The sequence below is a fragment of the Meriones unguiculatus genome, chromosome X (assembly GCF_030254825.1).
Source record: "Meriones unguiculatus strain TT.TT164.6M chromosome X, Bangor_MerUng_6.1, whole genome shotgun sequence".
Taxonomy (NCBI): Eukaryota; Metazoa; Chordata; class Mammalia; order Rodentia; family Muridae; genus Meriones; species Meriones unguiculatus.
In genome coordinates this window covers 6,939,845-6,963,775 of record NC_083369.1, presented here as the reverse complement: position 1 = coordinate 6,963,775, position 23,931 = coordinate 6,939,845, and the positions used below count along the sequence as shown (strand labels likewise).

The 23,931-nt window shown below is 39.2% G+C and overlaps 1 protein-coding gene across 1 annotated transcript in view; it reads left to right on the top strand.

Moving 5' to 3' along the window:
• The window catches only part of Dach2 (dachshund family transcription factor 2), a 691,399-nt gene that overhangs the window by 516,277 nt on the left and 151,191 nt on the right, over positions 1 to 23,931 (top strand). Inside the window, exon 6 of the mRNA XM_060375452.1 lies at positions 3,723 to 3,895. Coding sequence (XP_060231435.1) covers positions 3,723 to 3,895 — 173 coding nt within the window. The remainder of the gene's footprint in view (positions 1 to 3,722; positions 3,896 to 23,931) is intronic.

Sequence of the window (23,931 nt, the reverse complement as noted above, 5' to 3'; positions counted from 1 at the left end):
ATTATTTCCAGCCGTCTACTCCTTCTTGGTGTGTCTGCTTCTTCTTTTTCTAGGGTTTTTAAGTGAGCCATTAGGGTGCTTGAATGAGCTGTCTCGAATTTCTTCTTGAAGGCACTTAGTGCTATGAACTTTCCTCTTAGCACTGCTTTCAGTGTGTCCCACAAGTTTGGATATGTTGTGTCTTCATTTTCATTGATTTCTAGATGGACTTTAATTTCTTTCTTTATTTCTTCCCTGACACAGCTGTCATTTAGTAACAAGTTGTTCAGTTTCCATGTGTGTGTAGGCTTTTTGTTATTTCTGTTATTGTTGAGGTCCAGCTTTATTCCATGGTGATCAGACAAGATACATGGGATTATTTCAATCTTCTTGTATCTGTTGAGGCTCGCTTTGTGTCCAACTATGTGGTCTATGGTCTATTTTGGAGAAGGTTCCATGAGGTGCTGAGAAGAAGGTAAATTCTTTTGTGTTTGGGTGTAAAGTTCTGTAAATGTCTATTAGGTCCATCTGATTCATGACCTCTATCAGAGACAGTGTTTCTTTGTTTAATTTCTGTTTTGTTGACCTGTCCTTTGTTGAGAGTGGGGTGTTAAAGTCTCCCACTATTAATGTGTGAGAATCTATATGTGGTTTAAATTTTATCAATGTTTCTTTCACAAATGTGGGTGCCCTTGTATTTGGGGCATAGATGTTCAGGATTGTGATGTCTTCCTGGTGGAATTTTCCCTTGATGAGTATGAAGTGTCCTTCCCCATCTCTTTTGATTAATTTTGGTTGAAAGTCTATTTTATCAGATATTAGAATGGCTACTCCTGCTTGCTTCTTGGGTCCGTTTGCTTGGAAAGTCGTCTTCGAACCCTTTACCCTCAGGTAATGTCTATCTTTGTGTCTTAGGTGTGTTTCTTGTATGCAGCAGATTGCTGGGTTTTGTTTACGTATCCATTCTGTTAATCTGTGTCTTTTTATTGGAGAGTTGAGTCCATTGATGTTGAGAGAGATTAATGACCAGTGGCTGTTAGATCTCTTGATTTTGATGTTGGCTGTGGTCATCAGGTTGTGTGCTTGGTTGCTTTTTGTTTTACTGAAGTGAGGTTATTTATTTCCTGTGTTTTCTTGAATGTAGCTAGCTTTCTTGGGTTGTATTTTCCCTTCCAGTGTCTTCTGTAATGCTGGATTTGTTTGTAGGTATTGTTGAAATTTGTTTTTGTCATTGAATATCTTGTTTTCTCCATCTATGAGGACTGAGAGTTTTGCTGGGTATAGTAGCCTGGGCTGACATCTGTGTTCTCTTAGGGTCTGCATGATATCCGTCCAGGCCCTTCTGGCTTTCATAGTCTCCGTTGAAAAGTCAGGTGTGATTCTAATGGGTTTGCCATTATATGTAACTTGGACTTTTTCCCTTGCAGCTTTTAGTATTTTTTGTTTGTTCTGTATACTTACTGTTTTGATTATTATGTGCCGGGAGGATTTTTTTTTCTGGTCAAATTTGTTGGGTGTTCTGTAGGCCTCATGTATTCTAATTGGCCTCTCCTTTAGCTTGGGGAAATTTTGTTCGATGATTTTGTTGAAAATATTTTCTGGGCCTTGGAGAAGGGAGTCTTCTTTTTCCTCTATACCTATTATTCTTAGGTTTTGTCTTTTCATATTGTCTTGCATTTCTTGGACGGTCTGTGTCAGGAATTTTTCGGATTTAACATTGTCTTTGACAGATACCTCGATTTCTTCCATTGTATCTTCTACACCTGAGATTCTTTCTTCCATCTCTTGTAGTCTGTTGGTTATGCTTACCTCTGTAGTTCCTGTTTTCTTCCCTAGATTCTTCCTTTCCGTTATTTCTTCCATTTGTGTTTTCTTTAATTTTTCCAATTCTATCTTCAGGTCTTGAGTTGTTTTGTTTACTTCCTTCACCTGTCTGATTGTACTTTCCTGTTTTTCTTTTAGTTCCTTCAACTCTGTTTCTATCATTTCATTCAGTGTTTTAAGCATTTCCTTTCTAAAGGCCATAAACTGTTTGGCTGCAGCTTCCTCTATTTCTTTACGGATGGCAATATTCTGTTTGAGTTTATCTTCTTCTATGTCTTTACGAGTCTTATTTGTTTCCTCTGTTATCATCTTCATGAGCATAGTTGTTAGGTCATCTTCTTGGATTTCAGTTATGGTGGGGTGTCCAGGGCTACTTGCCCCTGGGTAACTGGGTTCTGGAGATGCCATATTGCTCTGTCTTTTGTTGCTTGAGCTTTTATGCTGGCCTCTACCCATTGTGTTATCTTAGGAGTTTGGGGTTATTTTCTGGTGGTTCCTGGGGATCCTGTGGTGGAGAGAATCCCCTTTGCAGAAAGCTGGTTTTTCCTGAAGGATGTCTTCTCAGCTTTTTGGGTATAGTCCCTGGATGGCTAGTGTTTTTTCAGGAGTTGCTCACCTCAGGGATATAGACCTGAGTGGTAACTGTGGTCTTTGTTAGTCGAGAGGGTTCTCCTCTCATCCAGGGAAGTCCTGAGGGCAGCTGCCCTGTTTCTGGGTTTCTTGTTGTAAATTTAATGATCAGCTTCTGTGACCTAGTTAGACATCAGGCGCGCCTCAACTGTTTGTGCCTATGTCTGGAGCACAGCTGAGTGCTGGCGCCTTGGCCCCACTAGACTGCTAGACTTTTTCTAGGGAAGGATTGGGTAATTTAGGTCAGTACAGTTTGCTTCCTTCCCCGTGGATTCTCTGGAGACATGGACTCTCAGTGTCTTTTTTTGCCCTGGTGCACACTGCTCAGTGTCCGCCAGCTGGCTGGCCGCAGAAGCTGCCTGTGCCTGGAGCACAGCTGTGTGATGGTGGCTCAGTCTCTGCCAGCTGTCTGGTGCACAGAAACTGCCTTTGAGGCTTTTGGGAGCCTGAGTGCCTCCCTAAGCTGGGTAATTTTCCGGGGACCTTTTCAGGTTGGGGGTGAGCTGAGTGCTCTGAAATCAGACCCGCCGTTTCTATTTCCGGCGGCGAATCAGGCGCGCAGGCAGGCAGGGCTCTGTGCCGGAATCTGGGTCCCCGGTTCTGGCTCCGGGCTGGCTCCTGGGGTGCCCGTGGAACCCGAGTCTTTTCCAGGGGATGTCTGGGTGACCTAAGGCCGGTCCCAATCGTTTCCTGTACCCTGGGGTTATCTCTCGACTGAAAATTCCAGTCTCTGATAGTGTGGTGCACACGGTTCAGTCTGGGACCGTGACCAGAGACACTGGCTTGTGGCTCTGGGCTGGGGCTGGGGCTGGTGGCTGGCAGCCAAGCTTCTGGCAGAACCGGGATCTCTTCCGGGGTTTAGCTGGGTGAGTTAAAAGCTTATTGAATCCCCCACCGTGGGGTATCCTCTCACCTGGGAAACACAATGACTGTGTTTTATGGCCGAGAATTCTGATTGCTGGTCACTGTGCTGATCCTGCTGTGCTGCTCCTCAGAATGAGAGTCCTCCCGGCTCCGCCATCTTGCCCCTCCCCCCCGATAATATGAATCTTAGGTAATCTTTTTTTTTTTTCCTTACTAACTCACCTATTGAATCTGTTAAGGAAAGTTAAATACCAGAAACTATGTGAACATCTCAAGCTACTGTCAATAGTACTTCTGGCCCCGAAATTTATTGTAGTACAATAAAACAATTTTAAAATGATAGTAATAATGAACAAAGATTCTTCAGAAAATCTTTCTAGTGCCATTATGTAAAAAAAAAAATTAATGTACACTGTCTCTTTTAGGTCTGGATCTACCATTTATGATGATGCCTCATCCCCTACTTCCAGTCAGCTTACCTCATGCATCAGTTGCCATGGCAATGAATCAGATGAACCATCTCAATACTATTGCCAACATGGCTGCTGCAGCTCAGATTCACAGTCCACTCTCCAGAGCTGGTGCTTCTGTTATAAAGGTAGGGATCATGATTTTGAGGAAGATAAAAGCATTTATTAATACAAGCTTTGATAAATATTAGCAGTACCACTAAATCTTCAATAAAAGCACATAGGTTATTGACTCCTATATTATGCAGTGTTTTTGAGACTCGTTGCTGACTAGGCCTGCCCGATTTTGTTATTGTTTGCCTTTGTTTTCTTTCTACTGCCACAAATCTCTGTTATTCAACTCGTGTGTCTTGAAGTTAAGTTTATTGTATATAAGATGTGCAGTCAAACTAGTCACAAGGAGGAGGTTATCACATTCTTATTTGTGTCTTGGGGTGATGCAACAATGTACATCTTTTTGAAGTTTTAGTGAAAATTTTAAGTTATTCTTTATTGTACAGTATTTTTACTCAGACAGGCCTTGGTCCCAATTCTAGTTTGCTATTGATTGACTGAATGACCTGAAATATGATAATTCCCTCTCCTGAACATATTTTTTCAATTGTAAAATGAAATTCACAGTAACTTTCTACCTCACTTACTCATTAGTTAACTAGAAATAATATGATCAAAGCATTTATTAAATCAATAGAGCATTGCTGGGAAAAATGGTTCAGTTGATAAAGCACTTATGAAGTTGTGATGATGTCCCTATGGTTCAAATTTTGGTGAGTAGATGCCATAAGAGTATATATGATGGAAAGACAAGAGTCAATCATTCAAACCCGTTAATTCTTTCTTCTCTTCATTTATTGAAGACATACTTTACTATTCGTACATATTAGTCAATAAGGGAAAGGGATAAGATATTCTCTCTTACTTGAAAGTGCATTCAACATAAATATGAGGTAAGTACTCAAAACATTTATTAAGAAGACAATGGATGATAAATGTGAGTATCTAAATATCAGAGGTATTCAGAGGAGAGATAATTGAGATCAAGCTTTGAGAAAAAGTGATATGATATCAGAAAATACATTACAGTTGATGGACTTCAGCTTGAAAACTGATCTTTTATACAGTCTCATATACTTCAGTGGTCAAGTGGAAGTTTCTTAATTGTTTGAATATTTTCACTGAGAATACAGTCCTTTTATGAACAAACTGCCTGAAGTCATTACTTAAAAAAATGGAATAGGCCTCTGAAGAGCCGGTCTAGTGGTTTAAATGACTTCCATTTCCTGCAGTTGCAGAGGAGCTGGGTTCAGTACCCAGCATCCACTTGGACTCTAGCACCACCTTTGTAACATAGCAGGGGTTGATATATGCCTTTAATTCCAGCAATAGTAGGCAGAGGCAGGTGGATCTCAGAGTGTGATCTGATCTACACAGTGTTCTAGGAGGGTCAGGGTATTACACAGAGAAACAAAATAAAATGAAGGAAGGAAGGAAAGAAGGAAGGAAGGAAGGAAGGAAGGAAGGAAGGAAGGAAGGAAGGAAGGAACAACCTTCACTTAAAGCTAGGAAATTCTGGGATCTAGAAAAGATCATTCTGAGTGAGGTATTTCAGAAGGATAAAGACACACAAGACATATACTCATTTATAAGTGGGTACTAGACCTATAAGATTGGGTAAACATACTGAAATCTATACACCTAAAGAAGATAAACAAGGAAGAGGACCCTGGGTAAGATGATCAATCTTAGAAAGACAAATGGAATAGACATTGGAAGCAGGAGAAAACATGTAACAGGACAGGAGCCTACCACAGAGGGCTTCTGAAAGTCTCTAACCAGCAGTGTATCAAAGCAGATACTGAGATTCATAATCAAACCTTCGGCAGAGTACAGGGAATCATATGAAAGAAGGAGGAGTTAGCATGACCTGAGAGAACAGGAGTTCCACAAGGACCAAATATGTCTGGGCACAGGGGTCTTCTGTGAGACTCTATTTCCAACCAAGGACCATGTATGAATATAACCTAGAACAACTGCTCGGATGTAGCCCATGGTAGCTCAGTATCCAAGTGGGTTCCCTAGTAAGGGTAACAGGGACTGTCTCTGACATGAACTCAATGGCAGGTTCTTTCACCTCCCCGCAACCCGAGGGAGGAGCAGCCTTGCTAGGGCACAGAGGAGGACTTTGCAGCCAGGTCTTAAGATACCTGATAAGGTAGGGTCAGATGAAAGGGGAAGAGGTCCTCCCCTATCAGTGGACTTGGAAAGGGGTAGGGAGGAGATGAGGGAGGGAGGGTAGAAATGGGAGGGAATGAGGGAGGAGGGATACAGCTGGGATACAAAGTAAATAAACTGTAACTAATATTTAAAAAAATAAAAATTTAATTTAAAAAGATATTCTCTTAGAAAAGAAACAAAAATTTATAATATGGTACCAGTCATATGATACTCAATTGTCAGAATATAAGTTTTGAACTTTCATCTTTATTTTTTAAAAAATTGCTTCTTATTTTTTTAACGATGAATTTATTTATTATTTATACAGTATTTTGTCTGCATGTATGCCAACACACCAAAAGATGGCACCAGAACTCATCATAGATGATTATGAGCCACCGCGTGGTTGCTGGGAGCTAAACAAATAACTTCAGAAGAACAACCAGGGCCAACCTAGAGCATAACTTTGTGTTGTTTAGGTGCTAGCTTGCAGTATGATTTCCTCGAATATCACTGAAAGTGCAGTATTATTTCAAAAGCCCTGGGTACAGCAGAAGGTTATAATATAAAAGTTTCTTTTTTTTTCTGAGATAAATATCTCAAATTTTCTGAAGCACATGGAGAGGATGTGAAAGAAAACCTACAATTTTTCTGTGTGTCATTTTTGTCTGTTTTCTGTACTTTCTTTTCTTCAATTTATTTATTTATTTATTTATTTATTTATTTATTTATTACAATTTATTCATTTTGTATCCCAGCTGTAGCCCCCTCCCTTGTCCCCTCCAAATCCTACCCTCCCTTCTCATCTCCTCCCATGGCTCTCCCCAAGTCCACTGATCAGGGAGGTCCTACTCCACTTCCCTCTGACCCTAGCCTATTAGATCTTATCAGGATTGGCTGCATTGCCTTCCTCTGTGGCCTGGTGAGGCTGCTCCCCCTTCTGGGGGAGGTGATCAAAGAGAGAGCCACGGAGTTCATGTCAGAGACAGTCCCTGTTCCCATTACTAGGGTACCCACTTGGACACTGAGCTACCATGAGCTACAGCTGTGCAGGGTTTCTTGATTATCGACATGCATGGTCTTTGGTTGGCCAGATATTTTGGTTCTGTCACTCTCCTTGAGAACTCCTGATTTTTTTTTCTCATTTATGAGAGTCTGTGGCTCTGAATACCTAACACTGATTCATTCAATAAGCATTTATGAAAGATATTTTCAATGCCGTGCAGTATCAATGGGATGAATATTTATTTCCTGTCTTAATGGTTTTACATGTTGATGAGGCAGTCAGATATAAACATTGAAATGGTTGAGGTGTTCAATTATCCATGCTTTCCCAGTGTTCCAAGTGCCATAATCACACTTACATCTTGGAATTTGTGGTCACATGTAAAGTTAACTTAAGTGTGTTGTTGTGATGGTTGGAATGATAGATATCGCTCACAATCTCAGGGATTTAAATACTTGCTTTCCTCTTAGTGGTACAATGGGGATGTTAATGTGATAAAGCCTTGCTGAAAGGAGTACATCACTAAGGTGGGTTCTAAAAGCTAACCTCTTTCTGATATTTACAATTCAGTTTCTTTGTTTTCTGCTTGTGGTTTGAAGATGTGAGCCCAAATAAACTCTTTTTTTTATAAGTTAGAAAGAAAGAAAGAAACAAAGAAAGAAACAAAGAAAGAAACTATGAAAGAAAAAGAAATTGCTTCAAAAGAGGTTAATTGTGAAGCAAAGTCTCAAAGTCCAACCTGTTAAATTGTGTAGGCCTTGCACAAGCATACATATTGAGAATTTTTATTAAAATAATACTTGAGTAGCATATTAATTATTAATATTTACTTTGACTATATCTTTCAGTAAAGCTGTGGTTAATCCTAAACCAGCTGTGTACCCAAATCACCACACAGAGACTAGGATTTATTTAGTTAACCTAGATCAAAATGCTGGGCAATAGTTACTCCATCCTAAAACTCCAAGTCCCCATAGTTTCATAACATTTAGATGTTACCCATTATACTAGCTTTTTGTGAAATCTTAGGTCTGGATCATTTCTCCATGTGTTTCCAAGACCTCTACTCCAGCCTCTGCTCTCCTAGTTTTAGCCCTCTTCTCCTCCTCTGTCTGTCACTCCTTCCTGTCCTCTGGTTCCTCCTTTCTCTCTCATATTCCTTCCTCTCTTTTGCTCAACATTGTGGCTGGTTGTTTTATTTTGGCATGTTTACACAAAGTTGGGACAGGTGCTGCTTATAATAATTATCACAATGCAATGTCTGGATTGAAACCAGAGAGTGGGGGAGAAAAATCAGTATTTGAATGAATAATGGTAAGGTATATACATTCCAAAAGAACATTATACTAACACTTGAGGGATATAGAAACTATTAGAAGCTAACCACATGTCTTCATTCACATTCATAGAATATTTTTGCCAGAAATTTAACAGATTCTATTTAAATAAATGTTGCTTATTGTTTAACAGAATGTCTGAATTAAATTCATTATTTTTCAAAACTACATAATCACAATTTCTAAAAATTATACAGAATTAGATGTTCTAAGTATAAAATATCACTTCTGTGGCTTGCTTCATAAAAATTTCTATGTTTATAACTAATAGAATCTATTTACCTTTTCAAATTTTTTTCTTAATTTTTATTATTTATTACTATTTTAATTTATTCACTTTGTGTCCTTGCTGTAGTCGCTTCCCTCATCTCCTCCCAGAAAACCCTCCTTCTTCCTTCCCCCACTATGTCCCTTCCCTTGTGAACTGATTGAATCAACCTGATTGTTGATTCAATCTCTATGAATCCCTATGTGTCCTAGTTAATTTATTCAGTGGTTTTTGTTATAATTTCCTTGAACCATAAGAAGGCTCTTACAATCCTTCTTTTCATTCTTCCACAGAATCACTTAAGATGAATTAAAATCAATTAAACTGAATTTAATTCCTTAGTTGAAAGTAGTCACATTTCAAATACTCAAGAATGTGTTATTTGTAGTTAATATATTAGGCAGTAAAAACAAGTAAGATTTCTATCATTGCAGTAACTTTTTATTGAACTACAGTAACAGTATAGTTGAAAAGTCCAAAACTATCAGTTATATTTCAATAATAAATAATAATCCTATTTAAAATCCGCCTGGGAGGCAAATCAGAGAAATAAAATATGATAGAGAGTTGCAATTTTGTTGCTTCTTGCAATTGAGGGGCCAAAAGGAAAAGATGTCCACAAATTATTTCTGTGGTGAAGTGCTGTTCCTCAGATCCAAAAACATAGACTATATGGGAAGAGTTGGATAGACAGTAAATAGAGATCATGCTAGAAATGTTCGACAATTCTAATCACATATGGCCTTATATAGTAGCAGAATGAACAGCCTAATACTGAAAATAGAGAGAGGTTCCTTAGTAATGGCTCAGTACAAGAAAACCCTATATAGGGAGTATTCCACATCTGAACCCTTAAATTGGAAAATACTTTTAGATAGTAAAAAAAGTCTCCCATAGACTGGGACATAGAAGCAGACTGAATCAATCTCAGGAAAGAAAATAAGTATTGTAACTACACATTCCTCATTAAAGACAAAGGCTTAATAATAAAAGGCAATGCAAGGGAAACAAGGCCCTGATAGAATGGCTAATATAGGAACATTTGGTTATCATTTGCTGAATATTGTGAATGGAAAGGAATAGAGATAGATATTACTTAGAGAAATGGGCACGAGGGGAGCAGTACTTAATGCTCAGGTCACTGAGATTGATATGGATGTATAAGCAAGACAGTTAAAAAAGAATTAAATTGAGAAGAATCCTAGTGATGGTTATGTGCTTAGTGGATTTCTTGATCCTAATGGTGGGGCATGATCATTATTAGAGGAAGAAGAAAATTTGGTAAATTTGAGTGACTTAGTCTTATGTGTAATTTAGCTCAGTAAAGTGTTAAAGCAATAAGAAAGAAAGAAAGAAAGAAAGAAAGAAAGAAAGAAAGAAAGAAAGAAAGAAAGAAAGAAATTAGAAAGCTATGCACCAGGGTTTTTTTGGATCACTAGAAAACTAATATGCATGTCTTGTGTTGAGCTGGAGTTAGGGAAAGATTACAGAAAGAAAAATTCTGTACTATTAAACTTCAGTAAGAGCTTACATTTTAGTAATAGTTCATAAATGTTGCAATGACAATACAGTACAAATTTAAAAGATTAATCTTGTCTCACATACAGTTATGTACATAGAGTTAACTTTGATCATTTTTCTAATTCAGAAAGGTATACAGAGATTGCTCATTCAGCAAACAAAACTCTTAGCAGTTGTGTTCGAGAAAGAAGTTGCAGTTTCAGTCACTGCAGAGTCCTACACTCTGTCAGACCCAAGATTTCATCATAGTGACTGCCACAGCAGGCAAGAGAATTAACTCACTGCCTGTAGGCTCTGTGACAAGCCAAGCAGCTTGAGCAGACCCCAGTGAGCCCATCATGATTGGACACAGGCATATGAAAGATGCTCCATAGCAGCATCCCAGAATAAGGAAGGTGGATGGCTCATGAGAAATTATTACAGATTATAGAGAACTTAATATGACAAGGCCTGCCATTCACATTGCTATACCTAATATCCTTCTTTTAATGAACAATTCATACAAGTCATGGAATCTTTTCATGCTGTATTAAATCATGTTGATGTATATATTTAATATCTTCTTAGTTGCAGACCCCTGGTATCAATTAGTACCTGTTTGAATTGGATGGTGGTTACTCTTTTCTTAAGGCTGGCCCATACCTCCTGTTAAAAGTTTTATTACATGGAAAGTAAAGAATGTTACAGATTTGAAAAAGCACCTGGAAGAACAGTAGAAAAAGCTGAAGAGTTTAAGATAAAGTGTTCTGTAAGGGTGGGAAAAAACATTTCCAGAAGCCACAGAGGTATTAAATTAAACCAGGGATAGAGCACCTCCTTAAGAATAACTCCATTTTAAGCTGAGCCTGGTGGCCCATACCTGTTATCCCAGCACTGGGGGAGGAAGAGGTAGGAGGATCACTCTGAGTTGAGACCAAACTGGTCTTCAAAGTGAGTCCAGGACAGCCAAAGTTACACAGAGAAACCTTGTCTTGAAAACAAAACAAACCAAAGAACAAAAACAAACAAACAAACAAACAAACAAAAACACCATTTTTCTCAACACAAAGACACAGCAAAGACCTTAACAAGCAAAACATATCAACCCTCTCATCCCATATCATGTGGGGAAAGTTTGAAATGTCTAGAAGATCTAGGATGACTTTACCCAATTATAGTGATCACCATCAGTTGGATATACGAACACCCATTTCAGGGGACCATGTAGTCATTTTTACCCAATTTATTCTTGGTTCTACAGACTATGTTTGGGAATTAGCTATGCTGTGTGATTTTTCTGCTCAGAAAATGCAAACAATTACTTATCTCAGATAGGTGGGTGACCCTCAAAGAACCAAAAATGATTGCCAAATCTTGCTGAAAGAACCATTTAATTATTGGGTTGACGTATAGGAGTGCAGTTGAGCTACTCAAGAAAGAATAAGTGGAGCAACAATCAATAAATGGGACCTCATGAAATTGAAAAGCTTCTGTAAATCACAAGCTTCTGATGACACTGTCATCAGAACAAAATGACAGCCTACAGATTAGGAAAGGATCTTCACCAACCCTATATATGACAGAGGTTTAATATCTAGTATATATAAAGAACTCAAGAAGTTAAACAGCAACAAATCAAGTAATCCAAGTAAAAAATGGAGTACAGAGCTAAACAGAAAATTCTCAATAGAGCAATATTAAATGGCAGAGAAACACTTAAATAAATGTTCAACATCCTTAGTCATAAGGGAAATGCAAGTGAAAACGACCCTAAAATTTCACCTTACACCCATCAGGATGGCTAAGATGAGAAACTCAAGTGACAACACATGCTGAAGAGGTTGTGGAGAAAGGGAAACCCTCCACCATTGCTGTAAACTTGTACAACCACTCTGGAAAGCAATCTGGTGCTTACTTAAACAACTAGGAATAGCGCTTCCTCAAGATCCAGCTATACCACTCCTAGGCATATACCCAAAACAGGCTCAAGTACACAATAAGGACATTTGCTAAACCATGTTTGTAATAGCCAGAAGCTGGAAACAGCCCAGATGCCCCTCCGTGGAGGAATGGATACAGAAACTGTGGTACATCTACACAATGGAATATTACTTAGCAATAAAAACCAAGGAAATCATGAAATTTGCAGGTAAATGGTGGGATCTGGAAAAGATCATTCTGAGTGAGCTATCCCAGAAGCAGAAAGAAACACACAGTATATACTCACTCATATAGACATATAATATAGGATAAACCTACTAAAATCTGTATACCAAAAGAAACTAATTAAGAGGGAGGACTCTTGCTAAAATGGTTAATTCCTACCAGAAAGGCAAAGAGGATGGACATCAGAAGAAGGAGAAAAGAGGGAACAAGTCAGGAGCCTGACACAGAGCACCTCGGAAAGGCTGTGCCCTGCAGACTATCAATGCAGATTGTGAGATTTATGGGAAACCTTTGAGCAGAGTGCAGGGAATCTTAGGAAAGAAGTGGGAAAAACATTAAGATCTGGAGAGGACAGGAACCCTACAAGGAGAGCAACAGAACCAAAAAATCTGAGCACAGGGGTCTTTCCTGAGACTGATACTCCAACCAAGGGCTATGCACGGAGATAACCTAAGACCCCTGCACAGATGTAGCCCATGGCAGTTCAGTATCCAAGTGGGTTTCATAGAAATAGGAACAGGGACTGTCTCTGACATGAACTGATTGGCCTGCTCTTTAATTACCTCCCCCTGAGGGGGAATCAGGTTACCAGGCCACAGAAGAAGACAATGCAGCCACTCCTGATGAGACCTAATTGACTAGAATCAGAAGGAAGGAAAAGAAGTCCTCCCCTATCAATGGACTTGGAGAGGGGCATGCGTGCAGAGGGGAGAGGAAAGGAGAGATTGGGACGGGAGGAGGGAGGGAACCACACAGAGATACAAAAGGAATGGAGTGTAATTAATAAAGAATGAAAAAAATAATAAATGATTCAAAATCAGCCTTGTTACTGAGAAGTACACCGCAGCACTGGTAATAATTCAAGAAAGCTGTAACCATTAAGCTCTATGCATAATTTACAGGCACATAGGTGATCATAAAACTTATTCTCCTAAGCAATTTTTACTAATTACGTATTTTTTTTGGAAGGTGCTTTTCCAATCTTGATTTCTTTAGAAAACTGATTAGTTTTGTTTGCTTCCTGAGTCTTATAAGCCTCAATAATCCAGGATAAACTATTTCAATCAAGGGGAAATAGCTATACAAAATTTTTAAAATATGAAATGAAATAGGTATAGGACAATAAAAAATGATTTTCTAATTTCAGTGCCATGTATGAATTTAGTCATAATACTTTGCTAGCTAAATAAGAATCAATCATGAATAGGTTTCTTTTTACTTCTTCTTTCTTCTTCCTATTATTATTATTATTATTTACAATGCATGTGGTTTGTATCCCAGCTGTGGCCCCCTCCCTCTTGACCTCCCAATCCCACCCTCCCTCCTTCTTCTCTACATATGACGTTCTGGTAGTTCACTGACATGAGAGGTTCTTCTCCCCTTCTATCTGGCCCAAGCCAATGAGGTCTCCTCAGGACTGGTTGCATTGTCTTCCTCTAGCAAGGCAGCACCCCCGGGGGAAGTGACCAGAGAGCCTACCACTGATTTCATGCCAGAGACAGCCCCTGCTCCCCTTACTGAGGAACCTACTTGGAGAAAGAGTCTGTGGGCTACATCTGAGCTGGGGTTTTAGGTCCTCTATATGCATACTTGGGGTATCATTATTTTCAGGGCCACCCAGCCTCAATTTTTTTGACTCTGTTGGTCTTCTTTGTGAGTTCCTGTCCCCTCCAAGATCTTTATTTTTTTATTTTATTTTTTTTACCATTAGTTACAGTTTGTTAACTTTGTATCCCTGCTGTATCCCACTCCCTCTTTCCCTCCCAATCCCACACTCCCACCCTCATCTCCTCCCTGCCTACTGATAAGTCCACTGATAAGGGAGAACCTCCTCCCCTTCCATCTGATACTGGTTTATCAGGTGTCTTCAGGACTGGCTTCAAAGTCCTCCTCTGTAGTCTAGCAAGGCTGCTTCTCCCAGGGGGTGGGGGTGGGGTGCGGGAGGTCAAAGAGCCCGCCATTGATTTCATGTCAGAAACAGTCCCTGTTCCCCTTATTAGGGTACCCACTTGGATACTGAGCTACCAAGGGCTACATCTGAGCAGGGGCTCTAGGTTACATCCATACATGGTCCTTGTTTGGAGAAACAGTCTCATAAAAGACCCCTGTGCCCAGATATATTTGGTCCTTGTGGAACTCCTGTCCTCTCCAGGTCATATTACCCACCCCCTTGTTTTTGGTTCCCTACATGCTGCCAGAGGTTTGGTTATGAGTCTTAATGTCTGTTTTGATACACTGCTGGGTAGAGTCTTTCAGAGGCCCTCTGTGGTAGGCTCCTGTCCTGTTACTTGTTTGCTCCTACTTCCAATGTCCATCCCATTTGTCTTTCTAAGTGAGGATTAATCATCGTACCCTGGGTTGTCTTTCTTGTTTACCTTCTTTAGGGGGATAGATATCAGTATATTTATCCTATCTTATAGGCCTATATAAGTGAGTATATACCATGTGTGTCTTTCTGTTTTGGGATACCTCACTCAGGATGATCGTTTCTAGGTCCCACCATTTGCCTGCAAATTTCATGATTTTCTCGTTTTTAATTGATGAGTAGTATTCCATTGTGTAAAAGTACCACAATTTCTGTATCCATTCCTCAACTGAGGGACATCTGGGTTGTTTCCAGGTTCTGGCTATTACAAATAAAGCTGCTACAAACATGGTTGAGCAAATGTCCTTGTTGTGTACTTGAGCATCTTTTGGATATATGCCTAGGAGTGGTATAGCTGGATCTTGAGGAAGCACTATTCCTAATTGTCTGAGAAAGCGCCAGATTGATTTCCAAAGTGGTTGTACAAGTTTGCATTCCTACCAGCAATGGACCCTCCAGATCTTTATATCTCTCCTTTCTTTCATAAAACTCCTTGCCCTCTGCCCAAAGTTTGGCTAAGAGTCTCTGCCTCTGCTTCAATAATTTGATCAGTAGAGTCTTTCAAGGGTAGTCTTTTCTCTGTGGTAGGTTTCTTTCCTGTTCCCTGTCTTCAACTGATTCTTATATATATCATGTTTACCTTTTTGAATGAGGACTGAGCACCTTTCCTAGGGTCTTCCTTGTTGGTTAGCTTCCTTAGGGATATTGATTTTAGTATGTTTATCTTATATGTCTAATAATCACTTATGAGTGAGTATATACCGTGTATGTATTTCTGTTTCTGGGTTACCTCACTCAAGATGATCTTCTCTAGTTCCCACCAATTGCCTGCAAATTTCATGATTATCTTGTTTTTACTAGTTGAGTAGTAAGTATTTTATTTGTAAACGCACCAAAATATCTTTATCCATTCAACCGTTGAGGAACATCTGAGTTGTTTCCAGATTCTGGCAATTATGAAGAGAGCTCCCAGGAAAATGTTTGGGCAAATGTCCTCGTTGAACATTTTTCAGATATATGCCTAAGAGTGGTATGTCTGTATCTTGATATAGCACTACTGCTAATTTTCTGAGAAAGCCCCAGATTGATTTCCAAAGTGATTGTACTAGTTTACATTCCAACCAGCAGTGGAGGAGGGATCCCCTTTCTACACAAACACTCCAGTATGTGTTGTCACTTGAGTTTTTAATCTTAGCCATTCTGATAGGTGTAAAGTGTAAGCTCAGGGTTGTTTTGATTTTTATGTCCCTGATGACTATGGACATTGAACTTCTAGTTAAGTGTTTCTCTATCAGTAGATATTCCTCTATTGAGAATTCTCTGTTTTGCTCTGTACCATATTTTTTAATTGGATTACTTGTTTTATTGGTGTTTAACTTCTTAAGTATTTAAATATTCTGGATATTAGCCCTCTGTCAGATATAGGATTGGTGAAGAGCCTTTCCCAGTGTGTAGCTTATTATTTTGTTCTGTTGACAGTGACCTTTGCTTTACAGAAGCTTTTCAATTTCATGACATCCCATTTATTGATTGCTGATATTGAAGCCTCTGCTGATGGTATTCTGTTCAGGTAATTATCTCCTGTGCCAACGACTTCAAGGCTCTTCCACGGTTTTTTTTTTCTAACACTTTTAGGGTGCTGGTTTAATATTGAGGTGTTTGATCCGCTTAGACTTTAGTTTTGTGAAGGGTGATAACTATGAATCCATGAGGATTTTTCTACATGTAGACATCTCGTTAGACCAGGCACCATTTTTTGAAGATGCTATCTTTTTTGCATTTTTATTGTTTCAGTTTCTTTATCAAAAATCAAATGTCTATAAGTGTGTGGGTTCATTCCTGGGTCTTCTATTTGATTCCACTGATCCACCCTCTTTTTCTATGCCAGTACCATGCAGGCTTTATTACTGTTGCTCTATGTACAACTTGAGATCAATGATGGAGATACCTCTAGAAGATCTGTTATTGTACAGGTTTGATTTAGCAATTCTGGGTTCTTTTTTTTTCCATATGAAATTGTGAATTGTTCTTTCAAAGTCTGTAAAGAATTGTGTTGGTAACTAGTTAGGAATGCATTGAATCTTTAGATCGCTTTTGGTAGAATCAATATTTTCACTATGTTAATCCTACCAATCCATGAGCATGTTAGATCTTTCCATCCTCTGATATTTTCTTCAATTTCTTTCTTCAGAGACTTGAATTTTTTGTTTGTTTGCTTGTTTTGTTTTGTTACAGGTCTTTCACTTGCTTGTTTAGAGTCACATCAAGGTACTTTACATTATTTGTGACTATTATAAAAGGTGTTATTTCCCTTATATCTTTCTCAGCCAATTTTTATATTGTATACAGGAGGGCTACTGATGTTTATTTAGGTAATTTTGTATCCAGCAAGTTGCTGAAGGCATTTATCAGCTATAAGTGTTCTCTGGTAGAATTTTTGGGATTATTTCAATCTTCTTGTCTCTGCTGAGTCCTGCTTTGTTTTCAACTACATGGTCAATTTTGGAGAAGGTTCGGTGGGGTGCTGAGAAGAAGGTATACTCTTTTGAATTTGGGTGAAAGGTTCTGTAGGACCTCTGTAAGTTTCATTATTTCCCTACTTAGCTTCTATCTAGTTGATCTGTCCCTTGGTGAAAGTGGAGTGTTAAAGTCTCCCACTATTAAGATGTTGGGATTGATGTAGGAATTGAGGTTTAATAAAGTTTCATTTACAAATTCAGGTGCTCTTGTATTTGGGGTATATATGTTCAGGATTGTGATGTCCTCCTGGTGGACTGTTTATTTGATGAGAATGAAGTGTCCCTCCTAGTTTTTGATAAATTTTGGTTAAAATTTTATTTTATTAAACATTTTGATTGCTACTCTAGCTTGTTTTCTGTGTTCATTTGCTTGAAAAACATTTTTGCAGCCCCTTATTCTGAGATAGTGTCTGTCTTTGTTGTACAGGTGTGTTTCTTGAATGCAGCAGAATATTGCATCCTGATTCTGGAAACATTCTGTTAGTCTGTGTCTTTTTATTGGAGAGTTGAGTCTATTGATGCTGTTAGATAATAGTGACTAGTGTTAGTTTCATTTATTGTGGAATTGGTGATATTACTGTGTTTCTATGTATGGTTTCTTGTAATTTTTGTTGTGAAGTTATCTATACCCTGTGTTTTCTTGAGTGTAGTTGATTTTGTTAAATTGAGGTTTTCCTTCAATTATCTTTGGTAGGGCTTGATTTCTGTGTAGATATTGTTTAAGTTTAGTTTTATATTGGAATATTTTGTTTTCTCCATCTATGTTCATTGAAAGTTTTACTAGTTATAGTAATCTGGTTTTATATCTGTGGTCTTTTAGAGTCTTCATGACATCTGCCCAGGCCCTTCTGGCTTTCAGTTTCTGTTGCTAATCTGGTATGATTCTTTCTTTTGGTCTACATTTGTATGTTATTTGGTCTTTTTCCCTTGCTGCTTTTAATATTTTTTCTTTGTTCTGTACATTTAGTGTTTTGACTATTATGTGACATAAGGAGTTTCTTTTCTGTTCTGGTCTATTTGGTATTCTATAAGCCTATTTTATGTTCATGGACATCTCTTACTTTAATTTTGGAAAATTTTCTTCTATGATTTTCTTGAAACTATTTTCTGGACTCAGAGTCTGAAATCTTTTTTGTCAATTTTTATTATTCTTAGATTTCACCTTTGCATGGCATTCTTGATTTTTTGATGTTTTGCGTTTGAACTTTTCTGAATTTATTTTTTCTTTGAGAAATGTTTCTACTTCTGCTATTGTATCTTCAGCACTTAAGATTCTCTCTTCCATCTCTTATATTCTTTTGGTGATGCTTACCTATGTGGTCCCTGATCTCTTTTCGAAGTTCTCTAGTTCCAAGGTTTTTTCTGTTTGTGTTTTCTTTATTGATTCTAATTCTGTATTCATGCTTTGCACCATTTCCTTCATCTGATTACATGTGTATTCCCGATTTCCATGATGGCAACTATTTTTTATTCATTTCCTCTTCATGTGCCTCTATTTGTGTTTCTATATTTGCCTTATTTACTTGAGATCTTTGTTTGTTTCCCCTTTATATACTTCTATTTGTGTGGCAATATTTCCCTGTATTTCTTTGAGAGTTTTGTTTGTTTCCTTTTTATGTGCCTCTAAAAACTCAATAAGCATATATTAAAAATATTTTTCCTGTGTTTCAGAAGAATTACAATATTCATTGATTTTTAGGGCTGCTGTGAAGCCATGGTGTCCTATTTTTTTTAACTTGAATTTCATTTATTTAGTTGTTCATTTTACATCCCAATCATAGTCTCCATCCTCTTCTTCCTCTGGTTCCCCACTCCAGTTCTTCAAGTGGTCTCAAGATTGAGCACATCCTTTTTTTTTTTTTTTTGTTCTTCTCAATGCAGTTTATTCAGGAACCTTGATCAATCTTCTGACCCTGGGGAAAGCCAGCCCACAGCTTAAAATAGCCTCTCGGTAGCCAACCCCAGCATGCCTTGTGGGCAATGCAGATAGGTCCACATACACGGAAGCAAGCCAGATCCTCAGCCTTAGCCAAATATAGAGTTGTTTGTGACAGAGAGTACTCACCATCGGGAAGGTGGAAGGCAGAAACCAGCTCCATCTTTAAGGCGCGGCATTACGCAGCTCTCTACAGTTCCCCCTTTTTGTTTTAGACGCATCAGGCAAGAGTAGAGGTCTGATCTCTGACATTAGAAATAAACTGGGACTTTGTACCGATGTTCATTTAGGTGTCATCCACCCAAAGAGCATCAGACCTGTCCGATACCTTTTTCTCAGAGGCGGGACCTGGGGCATCAACCTGCATGCAATCAGACATGCTCTTCTCTGGGTCGAAAGCAGCTGACCCTGAGTGCAGTGCTTAGCCTCGCATCCTGAGCATAACATTTTAGCTTTTTATGGTAGCCAACCATGCTTGGGGAGACTGTCCTGCTTCAATGGCTGTAAAGGCCTGAATGATCATAGCTGCATTACGCTGTTGTAAGACTCTAATCTTGCATATACACCACAGGCAAACCAAGGAGACCAACACCAGAAGGCCTGCTAATGCTCCCATGCCCGCCCATTCCTTCAGATGATTCATGGCTGCAGCAATTCATGATGATAATCCTGTGGCTAGTCCTGCGTCCAAACTGGTAGAATTTACTGTGATAATGGCCACTCTCAGCTGTTCCATCGTAGTATCGAATTCTCCAGTCCAATTACCTAAAATATAGCTCGACAATTGTTTAGACAGATTTGCAGCACAGGAAAAATTCTCATGTTGTATGCTAGTGACTCAAAGTCCAGCATACTTTCATTGACAGCCAAGTTGAGCAATTTGCCATAGGGTATCAATTTGCTCCTGCACGAGGTCAATCCTCTGATTGAACACCATCAAGTCTCTTTTTAGTTGAGCATTAATTCCTTTTTGTACATCTAAAGCATGAGCTACATTGGCTAAAAGATTATTTAGGGTCTGAGCAGTCTGCATAGTATGACTCATGGCTAATGCCCTGGTGGTAGCTCCAACAGCCGCCAATGAGATGGCAGTAACAATGGCGGCTGTAATTCCAAGATCCCTTTTCTGTCTGAAGAGAGTCATAGCGTGAGGGGCATCAATGGGCACAGGCACCCAGCGAGGCATGCGAGTAACCAGGGCATACCTAAATTCACTAGCATTCCAGCATTGGGCAAAAAAGCAAGTATCATTACCACAATTACTTGGCTCTATCTGGCTAACAATGAATAAAAATGGGGGTTATAAACAAACAGGACTTATAGGAAATGTTATGATGTCCTAATTTTTGTTGGATATATTCTTACGCTGGTCTTTAGCCATCTGATGGTCAATAGCCTTTGCTGTTTGTTCCTGGAGCCTGTACTGCAGACTGGCTCTTTCTGTCTCTGAAGTCTAGAGTATTCTTCAGGAAGATGAGAGAGGTCCATTGGTTTGAGTGTAGGTGTTGGTGTTTCAGATGCAGCTAAAAGAGTAAGTTTGCAGGCACATGTGCACAGGCACAGGTGTGTGTGTAAGATGTGCCTGCCTGGAAGAGTGGAGCTGTAAGGGAGGAACTTAAATGCAGGCTGTGGTGTAGGCAAGATTCATGGTCATAGTGTGCCTGAGGAGGTTCAATAAATGGCTCAGTGACCCACAGGCTTGTGTTGGTATTTTATTCCAAGAGCTCAGATCTATCTGGACTGCATCATCTTGGCTCCAGGAATTGTTTCCAGGGATTATTTGGCTGGACTTCACTGGGAGACCCACAGAACAGGGGCTTCAGTGTTGAGAACAGTGTCCAAAGCATCCCTATGTTGCCTACAGTGGGTATGTCAGTTGGAGGGATCTCATGTCTGGGTGCTAGTGTAGAGGGATCCTAATCTGGGCCTCTGTTCGCACTCTCGCAGAAGCACTCACTCACAGGTGTGTGTGAAAAGTGCAGAGTGCCTGCAAGCATTCAATAACAGACTAGTGTGCAAAGCACAGAAGGCTTTATTGCACTCACTCACAGGTGTGTGGAAAACACAGATGGCTGAAAAGCTCTCTTGCAGAAGTATATGTTAAGCTCAGAGGGGACACAGATTTCTACTCTCAGATTTGGGTCCCCTTTTTGGATGGTATAATAAGGATGCCCCATAACTGAGGTTATCTACTCCCTGCAGCTTCTGTGCCTCATGGGCAAGTGGAGCAAGGGAAGGGGCAGGTGAAAGTGCAAGAGATTGATAGTTTGCCACTCTCAGAACCTCTACCCCCTCCCGACAAAAAATCTTCATGGGAGGCCTACATCCAATCTTTTCCAGCTCATGGCTTGACCCTTTAGCCTGGGATACCTCAAAGTTGATGCTCTGGCTTCATCTACTCCTGCACTCAAAAATTTTGGAGTTTAGGGTCCTATGCTTCTCAGATACGGTACACACTGGTCTCTGCCATCTTGGAGTTGGGCAGGAATAGGTTTATTACAAGATGTTGTGACATAACAGCTATTTGTGAAGATGTGAATCCTGCTATTGCAAATTCTTATCATATGACCTGAGTCAAATTAATTAAATTTCTTGTGTCTTAGTTTAGTTCATTACTCAATGACATGAGCATGATAATTTTGCCTTTTTTGAACATTAATATTATGCTAATGATATAAAATACATAAATACTCTTGAATCAGTTTGGAATATAATGCTTGGTATATATTAGGTAATTTTAATTTACTATGTTTTTTAAGCCATAATTCACATAGTAATAATCATGAAATATGACCTACAACTAGAATGTGACTAAAGAACTTTAAATAGGTTCTTAAGAGACATTCTTTTTAGTATATGGGAACAGGTTGCTCACTCATTAGGCTTATTTTCACAGATGGCTCCCCCTTTCTTGCCTTAGTGGTTGCTTGTACTTTTGTTCCTCAAAGAAATGGGTTTTATTTAGGTAGGAGCTAGACAAGGGCACAAACAGTATTTAAGATAGGGGAGCAGGCAAATGGTGGGATCTAGAAAAGTTCATCTTGACTGAGGTATCCCAGTAGCAGAAAGACACACATGGTATATACTCACTTAAAGTAGATACTAGACCTATAAGATAGGATAAACATACTAAAATGTGTACAACTAAAGAAGCTAAACAAGAAGGAGGACCCTGCATAAGATGATCATTCCTCACTCAGAAAGAAAAAAAGGGTTGGAGATTGGAAGAGGGAGAAAACAGGAAACAGGACAGAAGCCTACCGTGGAGGGGCTCTGAAAGACTCTACCCAGCAGTGTATCAAAGCAGATGCTGAGGCTCATAACCAAACTTTGGACATAGTGCAGGGAATCCTACTAAAGAAGGTGAGATAATAAGACCTGGAAGGGACAGGTGTTCCACAAACAGAGCAACATAACCAAAAAATCTGGGCACAGGTGTCTTTTCTGAGACTGATACTCCAACCAAGGCCCATTCATGGATATTACCTAGAACCCCTGCTCAGATGTAGCCATGGCAGCTCAGTATCCAAGTGGGTTTCCCTAGTAAGGGGAACAAGGACAGTCTCTGATATGAACTCAATGACTGGCTCTTTGACAACCCCCCTCTGAGGGGGTAACAGCCTTGCCAGGCCACAGAGGAGGACAATGCAACCAGTCCTGATGAGACCTGATAAGCTAGGGTCATATGGAAGGGGAAGAGGACCTCCTCTATCAGTGGACTTGTAGAAGGGCATGGGAGGAGATGAGGGAAGGAGGATAGGGTTGAGAGGGCATGAGGGAGGGGGCTAAAGCTGGGATAAAAAGTGAATAAAATGTAATTAATATAAAAATAAGAATTTAATTAAAAATATAGGGGAGCAGGGTCTTTTTCTGGCATGAACTCAGTGACAAGCTCTCTGATCACCTCTCCCTGCCTGGTGCAGCCTTGCCAGGCCACAGAGGAAGACAAGGCAGCCAGTACAGATGAGACCTAATAGCCTAAGGTCAAATAGAAAAGGAGGAAGACCTCACCTATCAGTGTACTAGAGGAGGGGCAAAGGGGGAGAAGAAGGCGGGAGGATGGGATTGGGAGTAGATGAGGGAGAAGAACACAGCCGGGAAACAAATTGAATAAATTGTAATAGATATTAATAATAAAAAATTTAAAAACTGTTTTAAGATGAAAAAAGATTTCATTTTTAATGTGTGTGTGCATGTGTAAGTGCAAACAATTGTGTGTCTGTAGTGGTGTGGGTATATGTATGCAAATGCCTTCAAAGAAGAGAGGTTGTAGATATGTCTGAAACTGGAGTTACATACAATTGTATTCTTTCTGAACTAGAAGCTAGTATCCAAACTCGGGTCCTCTGAGTGCTTTTAATGGATGAGCCATCTCCCCAGTCCATAGGTGCACATACCAATACCAATATGGAAGTTGATATGCATCTTTCCCTGAGAGAGTGCTGGCAGGTTCTTCAGTGACATAGTCACTGGAAAGTTGTCATTGTTTCAGTAAATAATCACCAACTTATGCCTGGACAAGAGACTAATTAAAACCCATGGGTCATACACAAAAAGAAAGCATTAAAGTAAGACAGACAGAAGAGTTTCAGTCAGATAATATAGGATATAAAGGATTATGAGGGCTAAAAAGACTAAAATTCATTATACAAATGCATGAAAATGTCAAAAAACAATGACAATGTTAATATGAGTCTAATTTACTTTAAGTAATTATCAAAAGGTTTCATTTTGACTATTTAGTCTTTGCTTTGTAGGTTAAGCATTTGTATGTCAAATAACAACCATAGCTCTTCCATCTATCCATAATATGAATTAATAGGATATTAAAAAAACATTTGAGAAACGGGTAC